The 27,856-nt window shown below is 46.1% G+C and overlaps 1 protein-coding gene across 3 annotated transcripts in view; it reads left to right on the forward strand.

The window, feature by feature from the left end:
* Positions 1–27,856, forward strand: part of camsap3 (calmodulin regulated spectrin-associated protein family, member 3) — a 247,829-nt gene that overhangs the window by 206,031 nt on the left and 13,942 nt on the right. For all 3 annotated transcript variants that reach the window (XR_011883779.1, XM_072248341.1, XM_072248342.1), the window contains 6 exons: positions 3,245–3,321; positions 6,789–6,864; positions 8,647–10,753; positions 20,027–20,151; positions 22,095–22,300; positions 25,853–25,949. Coding sequence is in view for 2 of the 3 variants with exons in the window: in XM_072248341.1 (XP_072104442.1) it covers positions 3,245–3,321; positions 6,789–6,864; positions 8,647–10,753; positions 20,027–20,151; positions 22,095–22,300; positions 25,853–25,949 (2,688 nt within the window). In the remaining variant the exon portion in view is untranslated. The remainder of the gene's footprint in view (positions 1–3,244; positions 3,322–6,788; positions 6,865–8,646; positions 10,754–20,026; positions 20,152–22,094; positions 22,301–25,852; positions 25,950–27,856) is intronic.

Here is a 27,856-nt window from a genome sequence, read left to right on the forward strand (position 1 = left end):
CTGTTCTAAGTTCTAGTACCTCAATTTAAATATTCCCATCCATGTTCCATATTTTGTCATTTCAACACCATAGAAGGAGGATGTTCTGCCCAGTGGGATTGTCCCATTAATCCCTTTCTGCCATTTTATTTGTTGTGTCTCACATTCTCATCAATAACCCCCTTCCTCTGGAATCTCTTGTTCCAGGGTTTAATTATACTAATGGAATAACCTATACTGACATACCTTTTAGATTCATGAGGAAATCTGAGCACCCAAGGGAAACCCACGTAGTCACGGGCGAAGGTGCAGACTGCACCCCATGTCAAGATCAAACCTGGGCCTCTGGAGTGGAAAGGCAGCAGCACTACCTGCTGTACCATTGCATTTTATATTCCAATCCCCACAAACTCCTCTATTTCTATAATCCCCAACATCTCGACCGCTATAATTTGTGCCATCCATCCATCACCACCCAGGTCCTAACCTCAGGAAGCTTCACTCCATCACCACCTCCTTGGGCAGTGTTTTTCCTGGACTGGTGGCAAGAATTCTGATCCATTGATCCAGAGATGCAATTTCAAATCCCACCATGATTAAGTTCACATAATTGAATGAATCTTGGATTTTAGAATCTAGTCTTGGTGAGAGGAGCTATGAAACTGCTAGAAAATCGCCGTAAACCCAAATTGGTTCTCTGATATTTTTCAGGCAGGAAAATCTGTCCTTCCCCAGTCTGGACGATATGTGACTCAAGACCCAAGAACACAGCTGCCTTTTAGATTTCTGCCTCAGATCAGGATTTATTAAGGGTGGACAGTAAATGCCGGGACAACACACACAAAATTCAGCAGGCCAGGCAGCATGTATGGAGAAGTATAAACAGTTGACGTTTCCAGCTGAGACCCTTAATCTATTCTGTCTTGGTAGTCTCCAACCCTACATTATGAACAATGATTTCTGTAACTTCCGGTAATTTCTCTCCCTTTCCCCCTTCTCTATTTTTTCTATTACTCATTCTGACTCCCCTCTCTTCCCTCACCTGCCCAACATCTCCTTCTGATGCCCCACTTCCTTCCCTTTCTTCTGTGGCCTGTGGCCCATGGCCCGTTCTCCTTTCCTGTCAAATTCCTTCTTGAGCCCTGTACATTTTCCACCTATTACCCCCCAGCTCCTGTTCCATCTCTGCCCCCACCCACCCACCCCATCTCAATCACCTGCCAGCTTGTGCTTCCTCCCCTCATCCTCACCTCCTTGTGCTGGCTCCTGCATTCTTTTCCAGTCCTGATGAAGGGCCTTGGCCTGAAATATTGACTGCTTATTCCCCTTCGTAGATGCTGGCTTCCCTGCTGAGTTCCACCGCCATTCTGTGTGTGTCGCTCTGGATTTCCAGCATCTGAAGAATCCCTTGTGTTTATGACTTTGCTGCTCCAAGGAAAGCATAATGAACCTGCCACCCCCCCCTCCCCATTTCTAAAACATTCTAGCCCAGGCAGCATCCTGGTGACGCTCCTGTACGGTCACATCCTTTTTATAGTGTAATGGCCAGAGCTGCGGACAGTACTCCAACCATAGCCTGAACGATGTTTTTGTAATGTTGTAGCAAGACCTCGCAGGTCTCAGTGCTGGGACCCCGGTTGTTTACAATATATATTAATGACTTGGATGAGGGAATTAAATGCAGCATCTCCAAGTTTGCGGATGACACGAAGCTGGGCGGCAGTGTTAGCCGTGAGGAGGATGCTAAGAGGATGCAGGGTGACTTGGATAGGTTGGGTGAGTGGGCAAGTTCATGGCAGATGCAATTTAATGTGGATAAATATGAAGTTATCCACTTTGGTGGCAAAAATAGGAAAACAGATTATTATCTGAATGGTGGCCGATTAGGAAAAGGGGAGGTGCAACGAGATCTGGGTGTCATTATACACCAGTCATTGAAAGTGGGCATGCAGGTACAGCAGGCGGTGAAAAAGGCGAATGGTATGCTGGCATTTATAGCAAGAGGATTCGAGTACAGGAGCAGGGAGGTACTACTGCAGTTGTACAAGGCCTTGGTGAGACCACACCTGGAGTATTGTGTGCAGTTTTGGTCCCCTGATCTGAGGAAAGACATCCTTGCCATAGAGGGAGTACAAAGAAGGTTCACCAGATTGATTCCTGGGATGGCAGGACTTTCATATGAAGAAAGACTGGATGAACTAGGCTTGTACTCGTTGGAATTTAGAAGATTGAGGGGGGATCTGATTGAAACGTATAAAATCCTAAAGGGATTGGACAGGCTAGATGCAGGAAGATTGTTCCCGATGTTGGGGAAGTCCAGAACGAGGGGTCACAGTTTGAGGATAAAGGGGAAGCCTTTTAGGACCGAGATTAGGAAAAACTTCTTCACACAGAGAGAGGTGAATCTGTGGAATTCTCTGCCACAGGAAACAGTTGAGGCCAGTTCATTGGCTATATTTAAGAGGGAGTTAGATATGGCCCTTGTGGCTACGGGGATCAGGGGGTATGGAGGGAAGGCTGGTGCAGGATTCTGAGTTGGATGATCAGCCATGATCATAATAAATGGCGGTGCAGGCTCGAAGGGCCGAATGGCCTACTCCTGCACCTATTTTCTATGTTTTTATGTCATATATTCAGAATCAGGTTTAATATCACCAGCGTATGTCGTGAAATTCATTAACTTTATACGGTGGTGCCATGCAGTACATGCTAAATATAGAAATAAAAACTGAATGACAGTAATTGTATATGTATATTAAACAGTTAAAATAAAATAAGTAAAACCAGAAATTTTAAAAAAGTAGTGAGGTAGTTTTCATGGGTTCAATGTCCATTCAGAAATCGGACGGCAGAGGGGAAGAAGCTGTTCCTGAATCGCTGAGTGTGTGCCTTCAGGCTCCTGCCTGACGGTAACAATGAGAAGAAGGCATGTCCTGGGGGGTGGGGCCCTTAATGATGGACCACGCCTTCCTCGAAAATGTCTTGGATAATGGAGTCTGTGTCTCATCATCAAATTCTGATTATTAACACTCTGTGCAATACTGCGTTATTTCCTGCATCTGCAAACACAAGCTGCAACAAGCCTGGATTGGGGGTTTGTGCTCCATCTCCAGTGCTGTGTCAGTGGCTGCATATTACATTGAACTAGCCCAGTCACAAAGCGAGTAAATGCCCAAAGCAATCGACTGTCTTTACCCAGACTGCTGGGAACACGTGACAGACGCTAATCACTTTCACTGATTTCCAACCTATCTGCTTATTTCAGCCATCTTCCTGCCTTCCTGCTTAAGCAACCGTTCCTGCCTGTGGTCCAACAGACTTCTCCGGGACGGAACACCTCAGGTAATGAAATCTCCTTTCCCTGTTGATTTCCCTTGGTATTTGGTCCTGAAATGCAGATGTAGCCTGCTTGGATTTATCCCAGAGTGTTTCGGAATTGAAAATTAATTTCCATAAGACTGCTGGAACAACATGGTCTGTGCTCAGCCACAAAGCTAATGTTTTTTCAGTTTGGATAATTGCATTGCAGGGGTGTTTATGGCAGCAATTTACTGGCGGCTTTGCTCAGAAGCTATTGGGGTTTAAGATTATCCGGTGTACTTTTATCTGCAGTTCAAAGCCCTGACTTGCTCTTTACGATTGTTAGCTTTATTTGTCACGCGTACAGTGAAATGCATTGTTTGTATCAATGACCAACACAGTCCGAGGATGATCTTGGGGCCGGCCTGCAAGTGGTCACCATGCCAACCTAGCATGCCCACGACTGACTTACCTAACCTGTGCATCTTCGGGATGGAGGAGGAAACGGGAGCACCTGGAGGAAACAAACACACGTGGTTAGATGGGGAGAACATACAAACAACCAGCAATGAGTGACATAGTAAACTTGAGCAGGGAAATGTCTCAGCTGAATGGTGACATTAATGCTCCTGAGTCCAAGAAAGGATTCAATTTGAAACAACTTAAACATTTCTTCAGTAATTCCATTCAGCCGTACATTGATGATAGTAAGCTATTCTGCGGTTGCAGTATTTCTTTGCAACAGTCCGGTTGAACTTCCTTGCAATTTACTGTAGTTCCCTATTATTCTATAATTATTACCTGCTGTTAGGACTTCACTCGCGCACACACACAGGCTATTCCACAATTGATCAGCAAAGGACTAAATTTATCCTGATCACTTTATTTAAACCGTCAAGGCTCTGTGCCTTTCAAAAAAGAAAACACCTGTTATTTACCTCTTTGTATTCAAAGTTCAAAGAAAATTTCTTATCAAAGTACATATATTACCCTGAAATTAATTTTTTTGCAGGGTGTTTCAAGATTCTTTAATGTCATTTCCTGTACACAGCTGTAAGGGAGAACAAAATGATTGTTACACTGGATCTGATGCAGCTTAAAAAAACACACACACACACACACACACACACACACACAATAAGGTAAAGAATACAAATACTAAAAAGTACAGTAAATATAAATACATAAGATAGCTTATATGCATAGATTGATTGTATGTCCATAAAGTGACACTACTCTGACAGAAGACAATAAAGCAGTGGTAGTTGGGAGTGTGGGTGGTTGGGTGCGTGGATGAAGGTGTTTGTTTAACGTTACTGTTTGGGAAAAGTAACTGTTTTTGAGTCTGGTGTGGATGCTATGTAGCCTCCTCCTGATTGGAGTGGGACAAACAGCCCATGGGCAGGGTGAGTAGGATACTTCATGAGGTTATTAGCCCTTTTTGGGCACGTTTCTTTATATATGTAATTGATGGTGGGCAGTTTTGACTACCTGTTGTTAAGCGTTTCTGCCCACTGCAGTGTAGTTTCTTGTACTGTACAGTGACGCAGCTTGTTAGGATGCTGTCTACTGAGCAACTGGAGAAGAACGTCACTGAGCTTACAGTAGAACTAAGAAATACAATAGAAAAGATACACCCAAAGACCGACAAACAACCAATGTGCAAAAGAAGACAAATTGTTCAAAAACAAACAAAATAATATGAAGTGAGTTATAGAATCCTTGAAACTGAGTCTGTAGGTTGTGGAATCGGTTCAAAAATCGGGGTGAGTGAAGATGTCCACACAGGTTCGGGGGCCTGATGGTTGTAGGGTAATAGCTGTTCCTGAACTTGGTGGTGAGGCTCCTGTACCTCCTTCCCGAAAGCAGCAGCAAGAAGAGAGCGTGGCCTGGGTGTTGGGGGCTCTTGATGATGGATGCTGCTTTCTTGTAGCAGCGCTTCTTGTAGATGTGCTCAATGGTGAGGATGTGACATATAAAATTAGTTTTCTTTGGCACATGTACGTCGGAACATTGATTTCATTACAGTGAAATGTGTTGCTTTGCATCAACGACCGACAGTGTCTGGGGGATGTGCTGGGGGCAGCCCACAAATGTCGCCATGATTCTGGGTGCCAACGTGGCCGTAACCTACTAACACCAACCTGTACATGTTTGGGCTGTGGAAGGGAACTGGAGCATTCAGAGGAAACCCTTGCCATCACAGGAAGAACGTACAAACTTCTTACAGACAGTGGTGGGAATTGAACCTGAGTTGCTGGCACTATAGACCATTACACTATCCACCATGATATTGTTTCTGTTGCTGTATCACTAAAGATGTAATTTTAAGCATCCTAACATTTGTCCCTACTTCCTAATTCCAGCCCCCCACTTTATATTCTGTTCTAGTAGCAAGTGCCTCTGTAAAACTTGACATGAGATGCTGCGGATGCTGGAAATCCGGAGTAACCCGGAGAAAATGTTGGGAGAAGTCAGCGGGACAGGCAACATCTATGGAGGGAAATGAACAGTCAACATTTCAGACCAAGACTCTTCATTGGGACTGTAAAGGAAGAGGCAGGATAAATTATTGGGGGGGAGGGTGAGGAGCACAAACTGGTGGGGGAGGTGAGTTCAGGTGATGGGGGTGGGGAAATAGGAATGATGTGAGAAACTGGGAGTTGCTAGGTGAAAGAGGCAGAGGGCTGAAGAAAATGAAATCTGATCGGAGAGGACAGTAGACTATGGAATTAGGGGAAGGAGGTGAGGAACAAGAAAGACGAAGGAGTGGGTGATAGTCTGTTACCCCTTATCACAAATGACCTGGCCATTAGCCACTCCTTCCTCCCCCCCCCCCCACCGTTCTTCACCTCCAGACCTCTTGTTCCTAACTCCCGTCTTCCCTTTTTGTTTCTCACCTCTTGTCCTCTCCTATTAGATTTCATCTTCGGCTCTTTGCCTGTTCTCACCTATTTCCTCTCAGATTCTCACATCATTCACAGTCTCTGCCACAGGAAACAGTTGAGGCCAGTTCATTGGCTATATTTAAGAGGGAGTTAGATATGGCCCTTGTGGCTAAAGGGATCAGGGGGTATGGAGGAAAGGCTGGTACAGGGTTCTGAGTTGGATGATCAGCCATGATCATACTCAATGGCAGTGCAGGCTCGAAGGGCCGAATGGCCTACTCCTGCACCTATTTTCTATGTTTCTATGTTTAAGATTAATGACCTCTGGTTGACCTTTAACCTTTAATATTGATGATCTAATGATGCTTAAGTGATCTTTAATCTTTCAATGATCCATAGTGCTGCTACTCTCCCTGGCTGGCTGGGAGCAGCTGCCATTTGGAAAGGCCCTTTGGCTTGTTGGACCTCGCCATTGTCCCATTGGGCTGTGGTTTATTGCAAGGGAAATTTAGTGGCTCTTCACTAGTTCATCAGGATGTAACTGGACCAAAAGAAGTGAGAAGAAGAAACTCTGTGCACCTTTTAAATGCAAACATTCTAAATCTTTGCCTATTATCCCAGGTCCTCTGCATCACTCTACCTCAATGTCTCAAGTCGATTCTTTTGGAAAGGCATGGACAAAGAAACAGCTGAGGAGGTAACTATATCCGGGTGCAAATGTTGGGAACACAAAGTTATAGCCTTTTCCCCGGCATTGGGGAGTCCAAAAGGGCACAGAAACAAGAGGGGAGGGGAATAAGCTCTTCTCAGGCTTCTAGCTGGGTACAGGTTCAATGACTAATTCTGCCATCTTCATCAAAAATGATACTTTGGCACGTCTAGTCTGGTGGTGTTTATACCCCTGTAGTCCATCCTTCCTGATTGGTTAGTCCTCATCCAATCAGGTTTCTGCTCTCCCACTGGATTAGACATGCCCAGGCATCATCCTTGATAAAGGTGGAAGAGTTTGTCATCGAAACGTTGGTTATAATCGATACCTGTACCTGGCTGGATGCCCGAGAAGAGTTTATTCATCGTTTTGCCAGGAAAGCACTAGATCCTTTTTTTTAAAGAAGGGAGAGCTTTAATAGAGACCTGAGAGGTAATTTCTTTACAAAAAAGGTAGTGAGTACCTGGAATAAGCTTCCAGGGGAAGTGGTCAATTGAAACATTTAAGCAGCATTCGGTTAGGTACGTGGAGGGAAGCAGCTTGGAGGTTATGGGACGAACGTCAGCAACTGCGACTAGCAGGGAGGATGGTGTGGTTGTCATAGAACAGGTGGACTAAAGGGCCTGTTTCTGTGATGTATTACTCTGTGACTCTATCATCGTTCAGTATGTTCTCCCCGATGGGAGGGGAAGAGAAGTGGCTACAGGTGGAGGAACCATTTTGAATGTGAGCCAATGTTCTGTTTACTTCTGTCAAACTGGTGCATAGCAAGTTTAGCAGGTGGAGTGTGTGTGGGGGGGTTCAGAGTGGCAAAGGTTAAATGTCAGTAATACAATGGATGGGTAAAAGCCAAAGGTCAGCAAAATGATAGACATTGTGTTCCCTTCCAAATGGTTTTTTTGTTGATCTCAGCAGAAGAGAAGCAGTATTCAATTTGACATGTTCTGTTGCTATGGAAGGTTGTTAAGATCTCTCTACTCCTTTGAGAAATGGCCTAATTTAATGTCTGAGGAAATAGGCCACAAAAGCAACAAAGATATTTTGGTTTTGCTTTCTAAATTAAGGTTATTGCTCTCTGCAAGAATTGGATTTACCACTGTCATTCAAAAGGGCAAGAAATGAAATTCAGTGGTGACTCTTTGGACTTGGTCTCTCTGGCGTAGGGAGGCAGGGGTCAGAAAAACTCTTCCCAAAAGCAGCTATCTCAAGGACCCAGGAAAATGATGGAAAGTTTGGGCAAGAAGTATAAAGGCAAGTGTGAGGGAAGTAATTTTTCCCATTTGGAGTAAGTGAGAGTGGCATCTCATCCCATGTCACATGCCGGTGATAATAAACCTGATTCTGACTCTGAATGTATGGTGCAAATACATCCAGTCTCTGCTTTCAAAGGCAGGTTGGATAGGAACAGGAGAATGCGGAGGGATTGGTGTATTTGGGAGCAAGTGTACACTCAGTGAGTCAAATGGCCTCCTCCATAGTAAGCATGGAAAGAGTATGTGGTCCATCTGAGCTCATAGGGAGTAACAAACATCCCCTTCCCAAACCAGCAGCCTTTCCAATTTTGTTTTGCTTTGTTAGTGATTCCGTCCACCATTTCAGTTTTGTGTCCAATGAGGACTTGCCTTCAGTTAGGGGTATCCAATGAGGACACCTCTGTGCGGGGCTGGGGGGTGTGGCATAGGTGTCCAATCACAACTTGCCTTCTACAGGGGTTTCAGGTCTCGAACCAACCACTTAACCTGACCAGGGGCTGTCTTCTCTCCTGTGCAGACCGCTGTCGCAAGCTCTCTCCTTCAGCATACCCTTCGGCCTGGACAGCGACGTGGATGTGGTCATGGGTAATCCGGTTGGCTTGATGAGGTCCATCAGCTCCGACAGCCTGACCACCAATGCCTACCGCTCATCCAGCAGTTTAGTGGGAGCGCCATACGGTTGCGCTGAAGACCCGAGGAAGGAGGAGGCAGCCCCGGGTGACGAGAACGGACTTGTTTTGTCACCAGCAGCACCTCGCAGACGGTCACGGTTGTCCAAAGAGCATCCTGGGCACCAGAAGGCTGTTGAAAATGGGTTGCTCGACGATCATAACTACATGGAGTTGCCAACCATTGAAGAGGCATTGAAGATAATTCATAACTCAGATAAACTTGAGCCCAGGCTCCGCCCCGAAGGAGCGCCAGATGGCTTTTTCCTTCATGGACCCAACGTGACAGAAAGATTTCTCAAACCCAAGGTGAACCCATCCAAGGTTGACCTGGATCCTCTGTACAAATCCACCAACTCGGCCAAGGACTCTGAGATCCCTGCCCCAGGTGGGTATCAGACAATCAGCGGTGATGGCCCCTCAGAAGACGGGAACTTTTCACGGGACGATGACTCGGTCCTGAGAGACAACAGTCTGGACTCGGACGCGGAGGACTCTTCCAGGCCAGCCCTGGAGAAGGATCTGACCAGCAAAGATGAGTGCACGTCATGCCTGAGCTCTCTGAGCTCACAGGCGGAGAGCGTAGCCTCCTCGGGTTCTGGGGTGAAGATGACTAGCTTCGCTGAGAGGAAGATGAAGAAGGTGACGCCTGACAGCACGGAACTGAACGACCAGGCCATGGCGTCCTGGGCTCAGAGGGCGGACGAGAGCCCCGGCAGGAACCAGGCGCTGGCATCCGAGATGTCCCAGCTGGGCATCCGGCTGGAGGAGAAAAGGCGGGCAATCGAGGCGCAAAAGAAAAGGATCGAGGCCATCTTTGCCAAGCACAGGCAGAGATTGGGCAAGAGCGCCTTCCTGCAGCTGAAGAAGAAGGAGGAGGGGGAGGAGGGCGGTGGGGAGGCGGAGGAGAGTGGGGCCTCAATGGAGCCGGGCAGGAGGAAGATGTCCCTGGAGGAGAGGCTGTCCAAGATTGAGGATGATGAGGAAAGTGAGAGCCCGGCCCCATCGGAGTTGGCGGGGAAAGGGAGCAGAGCAGGCCAGAAGGGCGCGGAGACCCTGGGCAAGAACCACGGGGAGAAGCACGTGAAGCTGAATGTCCCAGAGTCACCGAAGGAGCCCGAGGCAGATGTGGACATCGGGGAGTACAACAATGCTGTGGCGAAGCTCAACTCGGCCCTGTCGTCGCTGCAGATGGACATGCAGAAACTTCAGCAGCAGCAGGAGACACTGATGGAGAGGAAGAGTGCCCAGTCTTGGGTCATCCCTGCCTCCAAGTCCTCCTCCTCCTCACAGAGGCCAACACGCGAGTTCCAGCCGCCCAAGTCCTCAGAGTTCTCATCGCCCTCACCCTCACCCTCTCGTAAGCCTGTCCCTTCTGGGACCCGATCGCCCCAGGTGGCACCGAAGAAGGCCAATCCCACCCCTCCCAAGAGCCCACGGCACACCCGTCCCGTGGAGCTGAAGATCACACCCCTGACCCGTGTCCTCACCCCGCCACAGAACGTCGACTCCTTGCCCCACCTCCGAAAATTCTCCCCCAGCCAGGTGACCGTGCAGACCAAGTCTTCCATTTGTTTTGGTGACGAGCAGGACGGGGAGCCCGACGTGGACGCCAGGCCAAAGCTGAGGCCGGTTGGTCCGGTGGCAAAGGTCGGCAGCCAGACAAGTGAACCCTTGGTGGCAGATCCGGTCAGTCCCGCCTTTGACCTTGAGAATGAAGGCAACCTTAGGCCAGTAGGACCAATTGTACCTCCAAAGACAAGCGAGCAACCGGATGGTCAGTCCGATGTTGGAAAGAAGGAAAATGCCTCCTCTAGTAAAAGGACTAGTTTGATCGAGATATCGCTGTCCTCCCTGAAGGGGCCTGAAGGTGGTGAAGATAATCCAGAGAGCAGTAAAGACTCTACAAATGACCAAATGGACATGGAGCAGAGGTCTGTTGGCTTCTTCTTCAAGGTTGGTGACCTTTTGCTTTGGTTCTTACTGCATTACTTTCTGTTCAAAAGAGTGGGGGATGTGAGCACTGGGACAGCATACAGTATCTAACATGAATGGAGTTGTTTTTGAACATGTACATATGTGTTAGAAGTAGGACCAGGGTCCTCTCTGCTCCCTTAAGAACCTCTATTATAAACCTACCTTAAGCCAAGCCATTGGTCACCTATCCATAGATCTCCCTCTGTGGTAAATTTTGTTTGTTAGCCGTTTTTGGTATGTTCTTTTACCAAAATATGAGGTGTTATTCCTCCTCTCTTCTTCTCCCACCCTCATAACCTGTCCATCACCTCCCTTCAGTTCCCTACCTCCCTTTCTTCCATGGTCCACTGCCCCCTCCTATCAGGTTCCTTCTCCCTCAGCTTTTTACCTCTTCCACCTTTCATCTCCTAACCTCTCTCATTCCCCCACCCACCCACTTGCCCCCTCTTACCTGGTCTCGCCTATCACTTGCCAGCTTGGACTCTTCCCCTTTCTCCTACCTTCTTATTCTGGCTTCTGCCCCCTTCCAGTCCTAGGTTTTGGCCCAAAGTATTGACTGTCTATTCCTCTCCAGTGTTCACCTAGCATTGCTCTGTGTGTTACTCAAGACTTGCAGCAAGTGCAGAATTTCATATCTATGTGTTAACCTGTGTCTCTGTGTTCCCTCAGTCTTTGCCACTCCAGAGAAAACAACCCATCTTTGTCCAGCCTTTCCTTGTAGCTCGTGCCCTCTAACCCAGGCAGCATCCTGATGAACCTCTCCAAAGCCTCCACATCCTGCCTGGCTGGAATTGAATAGACTATAAGATATAGGGGCAGAATTAGGCCATTTGGCCCATCGAGTCTGCCATTTCATCATGGCTGATCGATTTTCCCTCTCAGCCACAATCTCCTGCCTCCGCCCCCCCCCCCCACATATCCCTTCATGCCTTGACCAATCAAGAATTTATCAACCTCTGCCTTTCAGTACTCGTAAAGTCTTGCAGTTCTCCAGATAACAGGACGAAGCTGGTCAATGTTGAGAGGTCACAGGTGGCTGTCGTGAGTTCTTGCCCTGTGAAGAGGGCATTTTGACACTCTTTAAGTGCTCCTGATCTGTGTAAAACCCTGGCTCTGAAGTTCATAGCACAAGAAACCTTTGATATTAACATTAAATTAATGTCCTCAATTATAATGAGATGGGGATTGGTTCTGCCTCTTAGTGAGAGAAAAATTAGCAGTGGAGTGTGTGTTTAATAAATGAAACTGCTGTCAGGAATGTCATTACTTTATTTGCATTTTCCATTATCTCTGTGGACATTGTTAAGCCCACAATACAGCTGAGGGTGATGCTCAGTGACGTGGTAACATCGGCTTGAAACCTGATCATTTTGAACACACACATCTGAAGGGGCTGTATAGTGGATACCCAACCACTCCTTCCCTTGCCTGGAAAGGAGCTTTGAGCCAGGAATTTCTTCACCTAGGGAGCAGTGAATCATGGGATCAATTCCCCACGAACCAGGCCAAACTTGGAGTACTGTGTGCAGCTCTGGTCACCTACGTATGGGAAAGATATCAATAAGATTGAAAGATCACAAGGAAAATTTACCTGGATGTTGCTGGGACTTTCTAAAGTTAAGTACATGTCCGAAGGGCCTGTATTGTGCTCAAGGTTTTCTTGTTTCTTTGACTTGAGAACCTGAGTTATTGGGAAGGATTAAATAGGCTAGGGCTTTATTCCCTGGAGTGCAGGAGAACGAGGGGAGACTTGATGGCGGGTTAGAAAATTATAAGGGGTGTTAATAGGGTAAATACAAGCAGGCCTCTCCCACTGAGGTTGGATGAGACTGGAACTCGAAGTCATACGTTCAGTGTGAAAGGTGAAATATTTAAGGGAAACCTGAGGGGATCTTCTTCACTCAGAGCGTGGTGCGAGTATGGAACGAGCTGCCAACGGAAGTGGTGGATGTGGGTGCTATAGCAACACTGATGGATCAGTACGTGGAGGGCTCTCGTCTGGGTATGGGTCGACGAGATGAGGCAGAGTAATAGTTTGACAGGGGGCCTGGTTCGGTGCTGTACTGCCCTGTGTAGGTCCCCTCTTCTCACTGTTCCCATATGCTTCAATTGATTCTGTGCCCCACCTTCCTCTCCTATCAGTTTCCATTATCTGCCTCCCTTTATCACCTCCACCCATTTCCCAGCCTCTGTTGCTATTTCCACCCTCCCCCCTCCATCTGCCTATCACCCCTCCTTGCCTGGATCCATCTCTCCTCTATCTCTGCATTTCCTCCCGGGGTTGGGGGGTGAATCTCTAGCTATCTGCCATACTTATATTCGGCCTCTGATGCCCCAGAGAAAACAATTCATGTTTGTCCAACTCTACTTATCATTAATACTCAGGGAACATCTTGGTGAACCTCTTCTGTACCCTCTCCAGAGCCTCCACATCCTCCTTGTAATGAGGTGGCCAGAACTGCACACAATAGTCCAAATGAGGCCAGAACATAGTTTTGCACAGCTGCAACAGGACTTTTCAACCATTATACTGAACACCTTGACTACGGAAGGCAAGTATGTCGTATGCCTTCTTTATAACCCTTATGTTGGCACTTTCAGGGAGCCGAGGACTAGTATACCAAGATCTCCCTATACATTAATGCTGTTGATTTCCGGTAAGAAGGCAGCGTGTTCAGACGTAGCAGCCTCTCCAGGGCCAACCAAAAGTGTTTTTTTAAACATCGTTTTTATGATTGCAAAACAATGCTGGACATTAAGAGCTTCAGGTACTGCAGGTTCTACCCCATCAGCGAGTTGCTTGTTAGTGGGGGAGATGGAGGAGCTGGAGGAGCTGGACTCGGTGCAGACTGCGTTACTGCCTGCTACGGAAAGGCATCGGATTCAGTGCACAAAGGTGGTGTGCAGTCGAACAGCCTGTGGTTGTCTTGGATGCTACTCTTGCAATCGCAAGACCCTGTAGGACATTGGTAACGTAAGGTACTACAAATCGGTTTCCCTTATTTATTGGCAAGTCAGATGGTGGGTGAGTTGCGTGGCCTCGGTTCTACGAGGACCAGGCCTCAAGCCGCGGCTTGCCTGTTGCAGCAGTCCAGCAGAGGAGATGCTGGAGGTGGTGTAGTGTGGTGTCCATGCTGGTTTGAGGGCTGGCCCCTCCTTCGTTGCTGCCCTCCAGGATTTGCTCAGTGGTTTGCTGCTCTCCAGGGTTTGCTCAGTAGAAGACAAGCTGATTACATGTGTGCACATGTACATCCGCAGATTGCTGAGAATTGCCTGTTCTTGCCGATAACACCCATGCACCATCGTTTTACAGGACATGTCACTTGGACTTGGGCTATTTATTTTTTTGTGTGAGTGCCATCTTATATATGTCTCTATGTGCCTTGTGCTGTGAATGACTGTTGGTACTGTGGTTTGCACCTTGGCCGTGAAAGAAAGCTGCTTTGTTTAGCTATGTTCAAAGGTTTTCATCTGTGGTTGAATGACAATTAAACTTAAACTTTCCTTTTGAATTTGACCTACCAAGGTGTCACACTTCACACCTCTCTGGTGTAAGCTCCTTCCGCCATTTCTCTACCCAAACTTCCACTGGTTCCAATCTTGTGCCAGTGCACAGGATCAGGAAATGCTGCCGAGTATTGTAGACTTGCCCAACTCCATCATGGGCATAAACCTGCCCGCCATCAAGGACACCTCAGGAGGGCAGCATCCTCATTAAGGATTGTTGCCATCTGGCATGTGCCCCCTTCTCATTGTTACCATCAGGGAGCCTGAAGACCCACACTCGGGAACATAGAACAGTACAACATAGTACAGGCCCTTTGGCCCACGATGTTATGCTGTGCTTTTAATCTATCCCAAGATCAATCTACCCCTTTCCTCCCACACAGCTCTCCAATTTTCTTTCATTCTTGTACCTAGCTAAGAGTTTCTAAGATATCCCTATTGTGTCTGCCTCTACCATCACCTCTGGCAGCACTTTCTACACAGCCGTCACTCTCTGTGAGAAAACTTCCCTCTGACATCCCCCAACACCTTAACGTCAGGCCCCCTTTTATTGGTCATCTTAATCCTTGGAAAAAGCCTCTGGTTGGCCACTCAATCCATCTTGTACACCTCTGTCAAATCGCCTCTCATCCTCCTTTGCTCCCAAGAGAAAAGCCCTCGCTCACTCAAGCTATCCTGAGACAGGCCTCTGAATAGTGGCCGGGACGTGGGGTTTGAATTACAATGGGAGATGGTAAAGACATAGACAGAATAATGTTACCATAGTAACAGTGATGCTGAATCCCAGGAGAAGGAGTTTGTGTGGGAATGGGGAACGGCCTAATTCTGTCCCTATGTCTTATGGTCTTTACTCCAGGCATCATCCTGGTTCATCTCTGCACCCTCTCAAAAGCTTCCACATGCTGCCTATAATGAGGTGAACAGAACTGAACACTGCGTCTTCCCCTCCACCACTGGATTCCGAACGGTCCATAAACCCAGGAAAACTACCTCACTGTTTCACTCCCTTCTGCACTACTTACTGGTTTATTATACTCTTATTGCAAATGGAGTTTATTTTTATATATTGCACTGTACTGCTGCAGCAGAAGAACAAGTGTCAGATTCAGATTCTGTCTATATCCTGCTGAATCCTTTGGCAACCTTCCTCCCTCAGCAGAATGTCCAGCCAGAATCACACCCATTCATCACCACCCATCTTCCATGGCCAAGAGAAACAAAGTTAATGCTTCAGATCAATGATCTTTCATCCTTCTCAGGCAAAGTCATCGACCTAAAACACTGAATTTCTCTCTGCAGATGCTGCCTAACCTGCTGAATGTTTCTACCATTCTCTGTATCTACAACATTTATGTTTGGATCACTTAGACTATAAGATATAGGAGTAGAGTTGGGCTATTTGGATCACTGAGTGTGCTCCACCATTTCATCATGGCTGATCCATTTTCCATCTCTGCCTTCTCCCCGTATCTCTTCATGCCCTGACTAATCAAGAATCTATCACCCTCTGCCTTAAATATACCCAAAGACTTGGTCTCCACAGCCGCCTGTGGCAACAAATTCCACTAATTCAGCACTCTCTGGCTAAAGAAATTCCTCATCATCTCTGTTCTAAAAGGATATCCCTCTATTCTGAGGTTGTGCCCTCTGGTCTTAGACTCCCCCACAATGAGGTCAACCCTCATTCTTCTGAACTCCAGTGAATACGGCCCAGAGCCATCCAACACTCCTCATAATGACAAGTTTTCTGATTCTGACTCATTTATGTGAGCTTCATTTGAACCATCTCCATGTCAGCACATCCTTTCCTAGATTAAGGGGCCCAAAACTGCTCATATTACTCCAAGTGAGACCTCACCAGCCCTTTATAAGGCCTGAACATTGCATCTTTATTTTTATATTCTAGTCCTCTCGAAATGAATGCTAACATTCCATTTGCCTTCCTCACCACCGACTCAATCTGCAAATTAACCTTTAGGGAATCCTGCATGAGGACTCTGATTTTTGAATTTTCTCTCTATTTAGAAAATAGTCTGCACTTCAATTTTTTCCACCAAAGTGCATGACCATACACTCCCTGGCATTGTGTTCCATCTGCCATTCCTTTGCCTGTTCTCCTTAGCTGTCCAAGTCCTTGAGTAGCCCCTCGACTTCCTCAACTACCTGCTCCTCCTCCTATCTTTGAATTGTCTGCACATTTGCCACAAAGCTATCAATTCCATCATCCAAATCATTGCCATATAACAGAAAAATAAGTGGTCCCAACACAGACCTCTGTGGAACACCACTGTTTACCAGCAGCCAACCAGGAAGGTCTCCCTTTATTCCCACTCTTTGCCTCCTGCCAATCAGCCAATGCTCTATCCATGCCAGTATCTTTCCTGTAATACCATGGGCTGTTAACTTATTAAAGAGCCTCATGTATGGCACCTTGTTAAAGGCTTCCTGAAAATCTAAGCACACAACATCCACCGATTCTTCTTTGTCTATCCTAACTGTTACTTCTTCAAAGAATTCCAGCAGATTTGTCAGGCAAGATTTTCCCTGAAGGAAATAATGGAAAGCACAGCCTGTTTTATCATATGCCTCCAAATACCCAGAACCCCATCTTTAATAATCGACTCTACGACATCTCCCAACCACTGAAGTTAGACTATAATTTCCTTTCTTCTGCCTCCCTCATTCTTGAAGAGTGGAGTGACACGTGCAATTTCCCATTCGCCTGGAACCATGCCAGAATCAATTGATTCTTGATTCATTACTAATGCCTCCACAATCTCTTTGGCCTCTCCTTCAGTACCCTGGGGTTAATACCATCTAGTCCAGGTGACTTTCAGTTTCCTAAGACCCTTCTCACTAGTGATAGCAACTTCACACGTTTCCGCTCTCTGAAACTCTTGAATTTCTGGCGTACTGCTAGTGTAGTACTATCGATCCTTCGGTTAAATTTGAAGACGCTTGGAGGCCACTTATTCAACATTTTCATATGATGTAAGTTGACCTTTTCCAAATCCTTTTCAATAACTTTTTGTTTGTGTGTAGAGGAGCGGAGTTAATGACACATAATGATTTTAGCCGATGAAACATGGCAGCCCAGCTTTTGTTTTGTTCCAAAGAAGAAGCATAGAAATTAGCCAGAGAAAGTGGCTGACCTGAGGACTGGGAGAAATTCAGAGTTCAGCAGAGGAGGACAAAGGGCTTAATTAGGAAGGGGAAAAAGATTATGAGAGAAAACTGGCAGGGAACATAAAAACAGACTGTAAAAGCTTTTATAGATATGTAAAAAGGAAAAGACTGGTAAAGACAAATGTAGGTCCCCTGCAGACAAAAACAGGTGAATTGATTATGGGGAGCAAGGACATGGCAGACCAATTGAATAATTACTTTGGTTCTGTCTTCACTAAGGAGGACATAAATAATCTTCCAGAAATAGTAGGGGACAGAGGATCCAGTGAGATGGAGGAACTGAGTGAAATACATGTTAGTAGGGAAGTGGTGTTAGGTAAATTGAAGGGATTAAAGGCAGATAAATCCCCAGGGCCAGATGGTCTGCATCCTAGAGTGCTTAAGGAAGTAGCCCAAGAAATAGTGGATGCATTAGTGATAATTTTTCAAAACTCGTTAGATTCTGGACTAGTTCCTGAGGATTGGAGGATGGCTAATGTAACTCCACTTTTTAAAAAAGGAGGGAGAGAGAAACCGGGGAATTATAGACCGGTTAGCCTAACGTCGGTGGTGGGGAAACTGCTGGAGTCAGTTATCAAGGATGTGATAACAGCACATTTGGAAAGCGGTGAAATGATCGGACAAAGTCAGCATGGATTTGTGAAAGGAAAATCATGTCTGACGAATCTCATAGAATTTTTTGAGGATGTAACTAGTAGAGTGGATAGGGGAGAACCAGTGGATGTGGTATATTTGGATTTTCAAAAGGCTTTTGACAAGGTCCCACACAGGAGATTAGTGTGCAAACTTAAAGCACACGGTATTGGGGGTAAGGTATTGGTGTGGGTGGAGAATTGGTTAGCAGACAGGAAGCAAAGAGTGGGAATAAACGGGACCTTTTCAGAATGGCAGGCGGTGACAAGTGGGGTACCGCAGGGCTCAGTGCTGGGACCCCAGTTGTTTACAATATATATTAATGACTTGGATGAGGGAATTAAATGCAGCATCTCCAAGTTTGCGGATGACACGAAGCTGGGTGGCAGTGTTAGCTGTGAGGAGGATGCTAAGAGGATGCAGGGTGACTTGGATAGGTTGGGTGAGTGGGCAAATTCATGGCAGATGCAATTTAATGTGGATAAATGTGAAGTTATCCACTTTGGTGGCAAAAATAGGAAAACAGATTATTATCTGAATGGTGGCTGATTAGGAAAAGGGGAGGTGCAACGAGACCTGGGTGTCATTATACACCAGTCATTGAAAGTGGGCATGCAGGTACAGCAGGCGGTGAAAAAGGCGAATGGTATGCTGGCGTTTATAGCGAGAGGATTCAAGTACAGGAGCAGGGAGGTACTACTGCAGTTGTACAAGGCCTTGGTGAGACCACACCTGGAGTATTGTGTGCAGTTTTGGTCCCCTAATCTGAGGAAAGACGTCCTTGCCATAGAGGGAGTACAAAGAAGGTTCACCAGATTGATTCCTGGGATGGCAGGACTTTCATATGAAGAAAGACTGGATGAACTGGGCTTGTACTCGTTGGAATTTAGAAGATTGAGGGGGGATCTGATTGAAACGTATAAAATCCTAAAGGGATTGGGCAGGCTAGATGCAGGAAGATTGTTCCCGATGTTGGGGAAGTCCAGAACGAGGGGTCACAGTTTGAGGATAAAGAGGAAGCCTTTTAGGACCGAGATTAGGAAAAACTTCTTCACACAGAGAATAGTGAATCTGTGGAATTCTCTGCCACAGGAAACAGTTGAGGCCAGTTCATTGGCTATATTTAAGAGGGAGTTAGATTTGACCCTTGTGGCTACGGGGGTCAGGGGGTATGGAGGGAAGGCTGGGGCGGTGTTCTGAGTTGGATGATCAGCCATGATCATAATAAATGGCGGTGCAGGCTTGAAGGGCCGAATGGCCTACTCCTGCACCTATTTTCTATGTTTCTATGTCTTCCACAGTGAAGACTGAGCCAAAATACTTAAATCAGTTCGTCTACCAATTCCTTGTCCCCATTACTACCTCTCCAGCATCATTTTCCAGCAGTCTGATATCTACTCTTGTCTCTCTTTTACCATTCATATCCGAAAAACCTTTTGGCATCCTTTTAATATTATTGGCTAGCTTGCCTTTACATTCCATACTTTTGTTCTTTATAATTTTTTTTGTGGCCTTCTGTTGGTTTTTAAAAGCTTCCCAATCCTCTAACTTTCCACTAATTTCTGCTCTATTATATGCCCTCTCTTTGGCTTTTATGTTGGCTTTGACTTCTCTTGTCAGCCACAGTTATGTCATTATGCCTTTAGAATACTTTTTTCTTTTTGCGATGCACCGTAGAAAACTAGTGCCTTCCGAATTGCTCCTGGAAATTCCAGCCAATGCTGCTCTGCTGTCATCTCTACCAGTATACCTTTCTAAATAATTTTGGCCAGCTCCTCCCTCCTACCTCTGTAATTCCCTTTATTCCGCTACACTTTAACTAGCCCTGTAGTCAGTCTAATACTGTGCCATCAGCTACATTTAAATTGAGGCTAAAAGCTATTGTATTTCAAAAACATTCTGCACTTCTTAACTAACTTTTACTAGGATGAGGCCAAAGCAGAAGAGGAGATGGCTCTAAAGCGAGCAGCCTTGATGGAGAAACAACAGAAACGAACGGAAGAGTTTCGGAAGCGTCGGCTCTGGTTGGATGCGGAGAAAGAGCAGAACAGGTGAGGACATGACGTGAGCCAGTTTCAGCCTGTGTTAGCTGGAGAAGTCTGTCACCATTGTTCCTGTAGAGGTTCCAACAGCTTTCAACACCGTATGTTCTTAATACAGCACCTCCCCCCAACACAGTGATGTAGCCGTTAGCGTAATGCTGTCATGGCACCAGTGACATGGATTCAATTCTGCCGCTGTCCGTAAGGAGCTTGTAAGTTCTTCCCGTGACCGTGCGAGTTTCGTCCAAGTGCTCCAATTTCCTCCCACTTTCCAAAGACGTACGGGTTAGTGGGTTAATTGGTCACAGGGTGTAATTGGGCAGCACGGGCTCATGGGCCGAAGGGCCTGCTGCCGTGCTGTATCTCTAAATATAAAAAAAACATTCTTGTCATCTTGAATGATGTTGATGAGCAATTTATTAAATCCCTGAAGATCGAGCATTACCGCCAGGGCCAGCATTTTGTATCTCCTGCTTAAACACTCTTGAGGAGGTGGGGGTGAGTCACCTTGAATGGTGAAGGTGCTCCCCCAGTGCTGGCGAGGAGTGAGTTCCGGGGTTTAGACCCAGAGTGATGGCAACACAGTGGTGTGGGACTCAAGGGAACGTAAATGGAAGGAAGTCCTTTGACCCTGTTCACACTGATCCACCTCACTTCCCATCTAAAAATGCTGAAAGAACTCAGCAAGCAAAGCAGTTTTTAAGAGCTTTGGTGTACGCGACAAACCTTTGATTCTAACTCTGGGGTGTATTGGGGAACTGCCTGAGAATAAAATGGGAATGAGATCAGAAAGCATGGAGGGGAAGTTTAGGCAGCTTTTTAAGCGATTCACACACTCAGCGATTCGGGAACAGCTTCTTCCCCTCTGCCATCCAATTTCTAAATGGACACTGAACCCATGAACACCACCTCGCTTTCTTATTACTTCTGTTTTAGCCCTACTATTTTTAATTTAACCTTTTAATATACATATAATTACTGTAATTGATTTCTTTATATATTTTTTCTATATCTATCATGTATTACATTGAACTGCTGCCGCTAAGTTAACAAATTTCACGACACATACAGGTGATATTAAACTTGGTTCTGATTCTTTCCCATTCTGGCAGCAGTGGATCCCATGGGCTATGTCCTCCCTATGTATGGCGACACAAAAGCGTTCCCACTAGGGAACTGTTCTTTCACTCCTCTGCTGTAAAGCTTTGGTGAGTGAGGATAAAACTGAGGCTTCATCAGGCAGTTGGAATGTTGCAGACAAATTTGGGCCCCGTTTCTAAGGAAAGAAGCAAGCCTAAAACCTGGGCCCTGTATCTAAGGAAAGATGTGGGCCCCAGACTTGGACCCCTTACCTAAGGAAGGCCTTAGAGTAGGTTCAAAACAGGATTACAATAATGATCCTGGGAACTAAAGGCTTAATATATGGGGATTCTGTGTGCCTGGGCTTGAGCTCAATGGAATTCAGAGGAATGAGGGGGTATCTCATTGTGAGCCACTGTATAATGAAAGGCCTGTGGATGTGGAGAGGCCTGTGGATCTTTCTATCAGTAGGGGAATCCAGGATTCGAAGGCACAGCCTCAGAATAAAGGGACGTCCCTTTAGACTGATATGGAGGAATTCCTTCTGCCAGAGTATGGTCAGTCTGTGGAATTTATTGCCATGGATGGTTGTGGAGGCCAAGTAACTGGGTGAATTTAAGACAGATAGCTCGATTGTTAAAGGCTTACTGGGAGAAGGTAGGAGAACAAAGTCATCCGTGATTGAATGGCTGAACAGGCCTCGATGGGCCAAATGGCCCAATTCTGTTCCTGTATCTTCTGCCTGTATAACAGTGAAGTTCCCTATGGCTTAATAATAGTACTTCATTGACAATTCAAATGTTCTTTTAGGGGAAAGGAAGATATGGGAAAACTGCCAGTCTTGTGCTAATTCTTATGCTGTTCAATTCCAGGCAACAGGTGGAGGAGGAGAGACCTCAAGAGAAGAGCTTCACCAAGCAGGAGTACCTCCGGAGGCACCAGCTCAAGGTCATGGAAGACCTGGACAAGGTTCTGAGGGCAAAGTCTCCAGCGAGCAGAGGGAGGAAGCCGCGTCCCAAATCCTCGGTCTTCCGGGATGATTCTGTGTTGACTCGGAGTCCTGTCAAGGGGCTGCTCGGTGAGTGAAGTTTCTCAGATAGCTTCCCATTGTCTCACAGAGAGGTAGCTGGACCCACAGAGGCATGGATGTTTGTACAGGCGATTGGTTGGGGTTGCTTTATCCCTGAATCCCAGAGCAATTCCCCTCTGGTCTCCTTGACCTGAACTTCCAGACGGAAGTTTTATTTTTCATAAATGACTTGGATGTGGGAGCGGAAGGGTGAGTTTTCAGATGACATGAAGGTTGGTGGTGTTGTGGATAGCACAGAAGGTTGTTGTAGGTTTCAATGGGACATTGAGCTGGGCTAAGAATTGGCAGATAGAGTTCAATCCAGAAAGGTGTGAAGTGATTTCTTTGTTCAAGAAAGGGAATAGAAATAACTGGGGGAATTATAGACCAGTCTTACTCAGTGGTGGGCAATTTATTGGAGAAGATTCTTAGAGTCAGGATTTATTCGCATTTGTAGAAACATAGTCTGACCAGGGATAGTCAGGCTTTGTGAGGGGCAGGTCTTGCCTCACAAGCCTGATTGAATTAATTGAAGATGTGACAAAGCACATTGATGAAGGTAGAGTGGTGGATGTGACGTACAGTATATGGAGTTTAGTAAGGCACTTGATAAGGTTCCCCATAGTAGGTTCAGTCACAAAGTCAAGGGGCATGGGATCCAGGAAAACATGGACATATAGACAAAATAGGCTTGCCCATGGAAAGCTGAGGGTAGTTGTAGATGGAGTGAATTCTGCATGGAGGTTGGTAACCCATGGTGTTCTGCCCTTTGTGATTTTTATGAGTGATTTGAATGAGGAAATGGAAGTGTGGGTTAGTAAGTTTGCAGATGACACAAATGTTTGTGGAATTGTGGATAGCGTAGAGGGTTGTTGTAGGTTCAACAGGACCTTGACGGAATGCAGAGCTGGGCTGAGAAACTTGATAGGCCAGAGGATTGAGTTTAAGAGCCATGAGGTAATGTTTCTGCTCCGTAAAACTCTGTGGTTAGTCCACGCTTGGAGCACTGTGTTCAGTACTGGTAGCCTCATTATAGGAAGGATGTGGAAGCTTTAGAGAGGGTGCAGAGAGAATTACCAGGATTCTCTCTGGGTTAGAGAACGTGTCTTATGAGGAAAGGCTGAGTGAGCTAAGGGTTTCCTCTTTTGAGAGGTGTAAATGATGATAAGAGGCAGGATAGAGTAGATAGCCAGCGTCTTTTTCCCCGGGTGACAATGGTTAATACGAGAGGTGATTGGAGGAGGGTTCATGGGAGATGTCAGAGGTAGTTTTTCTACACAGAGAGTGGTGGGTGCGTGGAAAGCACTGCCAGGGGTGATGGTAGAGGCAGATACATTTGGGACATTTAAAAGACTCTTAGATAGGCAAGGATGATAGAAAAATGGAGGGATATGTGGGAGGGAAGGTTTAGATTGACATTAGAGCAGGTTAAAAGGTTGGCATAACATTGTGGGCCAAAGGGCCTGTCTGTACTGTTCTATGATCTATGGCTAAGGCCTCCTGTAATTTAGACATTCTGGTGCAGTTCTGAGTGTCCTGTCAATGAATGAGATGCTTCAGGGGGACTATAAAAGATTCGACATTTTCTTCAAGAGTGGAATTCTTCCTTCTGCCTTAGTCGACGTTTCTGGTCACCACACTACAGCCAGGAAGAGTACAGAGGAGGCTCACCAGGATGTTGCCTGGAAAAAAATTAATGGTTAGCTTTATTTGTCACATGTACATTGAAACATTAAAACTGTATGTTGCTGTCAACTCTGCAGTGGATCTCAGTGTTCAATGCTCCACCTAGTGGCAGACATCTTCAACTGCAGCTGCAGGGCAGCTGGTGCCTGTCAGAATGGGGCATTCCAAATAAGGAGTTTGACCCAATAAGCAGTAATATATGATGGATGGATACTTGGGGTCCTGAGCGGTGATTTATTTCCAAATGTGTAGAGTGCACTTTCATCCAAAAAGTAGATTTCTTTTCAGTTCAGTTTCTAACATAAATAAAATTGCATTAATGTGAAGAGACTTTAAATAATGAGTGGTAAATTGTGTATCCTACCTACACAAACTGTTATCAAAGAACTATAATTTAACTTTTTTTCCTATTCATCCATGCCCGTCTCTTCCATTTTACGTTCTGGGGCTGTAACCAGTCATGTTTCCCAGTCTCTCTCCCAAACAGAATCAGATTTATGACCAGTGACGCATGACATGAAATCTGTCATTTTGCAGCAGCAGTACAGTGCAAAAACGTAAAATTACTATAAATGGAAAAATAAGGTAGTGCTCATGGCTCCATGGCAGCCCCAGTAGGCATCTCTCCACTTTAAACCACCCATGGGCTCCTCGGAACCAGATCAATACAGAATTAGGGCCAGGTTTTTGTCCTGTCGTCCTTTACCTTTCATTGGGGTTGAACCCAGATTCCAAGGGTGATGTCACCATCTTCCCACTGCAGTCCTGGACCCCATGTTCACTGAATTGTGACAAACATGAATGAGATTTTCTGAGCAACACACACAAAGTACTGGAAGAACACAGCAGGTCAGGCAGCATCTACAGAGAGGAGTAAAGAGTTGACGTTTGGGGCCAAACCTGTTTATACCTCTCCATAAATGCTGCTTGACCTCCAGCACTTTTGCGTGTGTTGCTCAGGATTTCCAGCATCTGCACAATCTCTTGTGTTAATGAGATTTTTATTACCTGGAACATTGGAAGTCGAGGGTATGTGAGGGCATAGACAGGATTAAAGCACGTAGTCATTTTCCCACAGATGGACTGGTTTAAGATAAGAGGCAAGAGGTTTAAAAGGGACGTTGGGGGCATCTTCTTCGGACCGAGGGTGGTGCATATTTGGAATGAGCTGCCATATTAGTGGTTGAGACAGGCACATTAGCAAGTTTTAAAAGCCAGCTAGATAAGAACAGGGATAGGAGAGGTTTGGACGGCTATGGGCCAAGTGTGGGCTTGCTGGGCAACAGAGACAGTATGGACAAGGTGGGGTGAAGGGCCTGTTTCTGTGCTTTATCACTCAATTAGACATTCGACCTTGGGGAAAAAGGTATCAGCTGTTGTTCTTATCTGTGCTTCATAACCTTATTAGAAATAGTTGTTTATTGTCTCGTTTACTGAGATACCGTGAAAAGCTTGAAAACTGTTCATACAATGGATTGAGGTGGAACAAGATTAAACAGTAACAATGCAGAATGAAGTGTGACAGTCACGGAGGAAGCGCAGCTAACATTAAGATGCAAGATCACAATGAATTAGATTGTCCTTGTTCCAAACTTCCACTGGGTCTTGCCTCAGCCTCTGCTGGTCACCCGGCCCTGAGTCAGTGGTCAAGACCGTGTGCAGTGTACTCCAGCCACGGTGGCTGCAAAATTGCGGTTGTATTTTCAGTTGAAGTTTCTTCTGGAGGACCATGTGGGAGGGAGGGGTTAGACTGATCTTGGAGTGGGTTAAAAAGTCGGCAGAATGTTGTGAGCCAAAGGGCTTGTACTGTGCTGTACTGTTCTATGTTCTTTCAAAGCCTCTTGTAATCATCTTCCTTTTTGTTTATACTTTCAGGCTCCAGACTGAACAAAGTGTACTCACGGTCCACACTCTCTCTCTCCACCATGGCCAATGACTCCACCAACAGCCTGACTGTCAAGAAAAGTCCAAGGTACCAACTTCCTATTGCAATTCAGGGAGGCAAGGGGTTAACGAGAGAAGGACTTGCCACCCTCCACCTCCTGCCATTGGTCAGTAGTTACATTAAGGATGTTGACACGTGTGTCCATATGACCATAAACATAGGAGCAGAATAAGGCCATTCAGCCCATTGAGTCTGCTTTGCCATTTGATCATGACTGATTTATTATCCCTCTCAAACCTGTCCACCTGCCTTTTCACCACCCTTTGGCTAAAGAAATTCCTCCATCTCTGTTATTAAGGGACATCCCTCTATTCTGAAGCCAGGACTTCTGGTCCTAGACTCTCCCACCATAAGAAACATCCTCTCTTCTGTATCCACTCCATCTTGGGCTTTCAATATTCAATAGGCTTCAATGAGCTTCCCCCTCATTCTTCTAAACTGAAGCGAGTACAGACCCAGAGCCATCAAACGCTCCTTGTGCATTAACCTTTCACTCCCGGAATTGTTCTCCTGAACCTCCTGTTGACCCTCTCCAATACCAGTGCGTCTTTTCTTCGGGATCCAAATCTGCTCACAATACTCCAAGTGCAGTCTGACAAATACATCCTTGCTCTTATATTCTAGTCCTCTTGAAATGAATGCTAACATTGCATTTGCCTTCCTTACAACCTGCAAGGTGACCTTTAGGGAATCCTGCACTGTCTGGGGATATCTCTTGCTTTACATAGAACAGCACAGGGTAGTCCTTTTGGCCCAAGTTGTTGTGCTGACCTTTTAACCCACTCCAACCGTTCCCTCCTACATAACCCTCCATTTTTCTACGTGCCTATCTGCTAAATGTCCCTAATGTGTCTGCCTCTATTACCACTCCTGGCAGCGCATTACTCTGTGTTTAACTCCCTCTGACATCCCCTCTATATTTTCCTCCAAACACCTTAAAATTATGTCCTCTTGCATTAGCCATTTCCACCCTCGGAAAAAGTCTTTGGCTGTCCACTCGATCTGTGCCTCTTATCATCTTGTACACCTCTGTGATGTCACCCTTCGTCCTCCTCTGTTCCCAAGACCAAAGCCCCAGCTCACTCAGACTTTCCTCATAAGACGTACTCTGTAATCCAGGCAGCGTCTGGTAAACCTGCTCTGCACCCGCTCTAAAGCTCCCACCTCCTACCTGTAATGAGGCAAACAGAACTGAACACAAACTAGTGACTGAATTCTTCTGGAAGGCATAACTGTAACATGTCAATGGCAGAACTTGACCTTGTCGTTTGTTGTGCCTCGCAAGTTCGCCATATATTTTGACTCTATGATATGTGTCCCTCACTGAGATGGATGACCATACCTGGAGGCGCAGGTAGTGCTGCTGCCTCACCGCTCCAGAGATTCATGTTCGATCCTGATCTCCTGCGCTGTCTATGTGGAGTTCGCACGTTCTCCCTGTGACACCCGGGCTTTCCTCAGGTGCTTCTGTTTCCTCCCACAGCCCAATGATGTGCAGTTTGCACACGTGTGTGTGTGTGTGTGTGTGTGTGTGTGTGTGTGTGTGTGTGTGTGTGTGTGTGGGTAAATGGCCTCTGTAAATTGTCCTTGCTGTGTAGCTGAAGGGTAGGATCTGTGGAAAGTTGATGGGAATGTGGGGAGAAGAGAGAGATTAGAGTGTAGCCCCCCCGGCCACCCTCAGGGTCGCTCGGCTCGCTGTCGTCTAGGGAAACAGCCTCAGCCCCGGCAAACTGGGTAATTAGTTTGTGTGGATGCTGTGTGTGGTACCCCACCCTGCCCAAATAACAGACAATACACCAGATATGATTAAATGATTTACAGTTTATAGATATTACTGGAACTATATAATTAAAAGAGAATAAAATATAAAAGGAAAATAAAAGGCGCCACACTTATCAAAGTTCAATCTCTTCGTGCACAAAAACCGTTGGAGC

Source organism: Mobula birostris, chromosome 32 (genome assembly GCF_030028105.1).
Source record: "Mobula birostris isolate sMobBir1 chromosome 32, sMobBir1.hap1, whole genome shotgun sequence".
In the NCBI taxonomy this organism is placed as follows: domain Eukaryota; kingdom Metazoa; phylum Chordata; class Chondrichthyes; order Myliobatiformes; family Myliobatidae; genus Mobula; species Mobula birostris.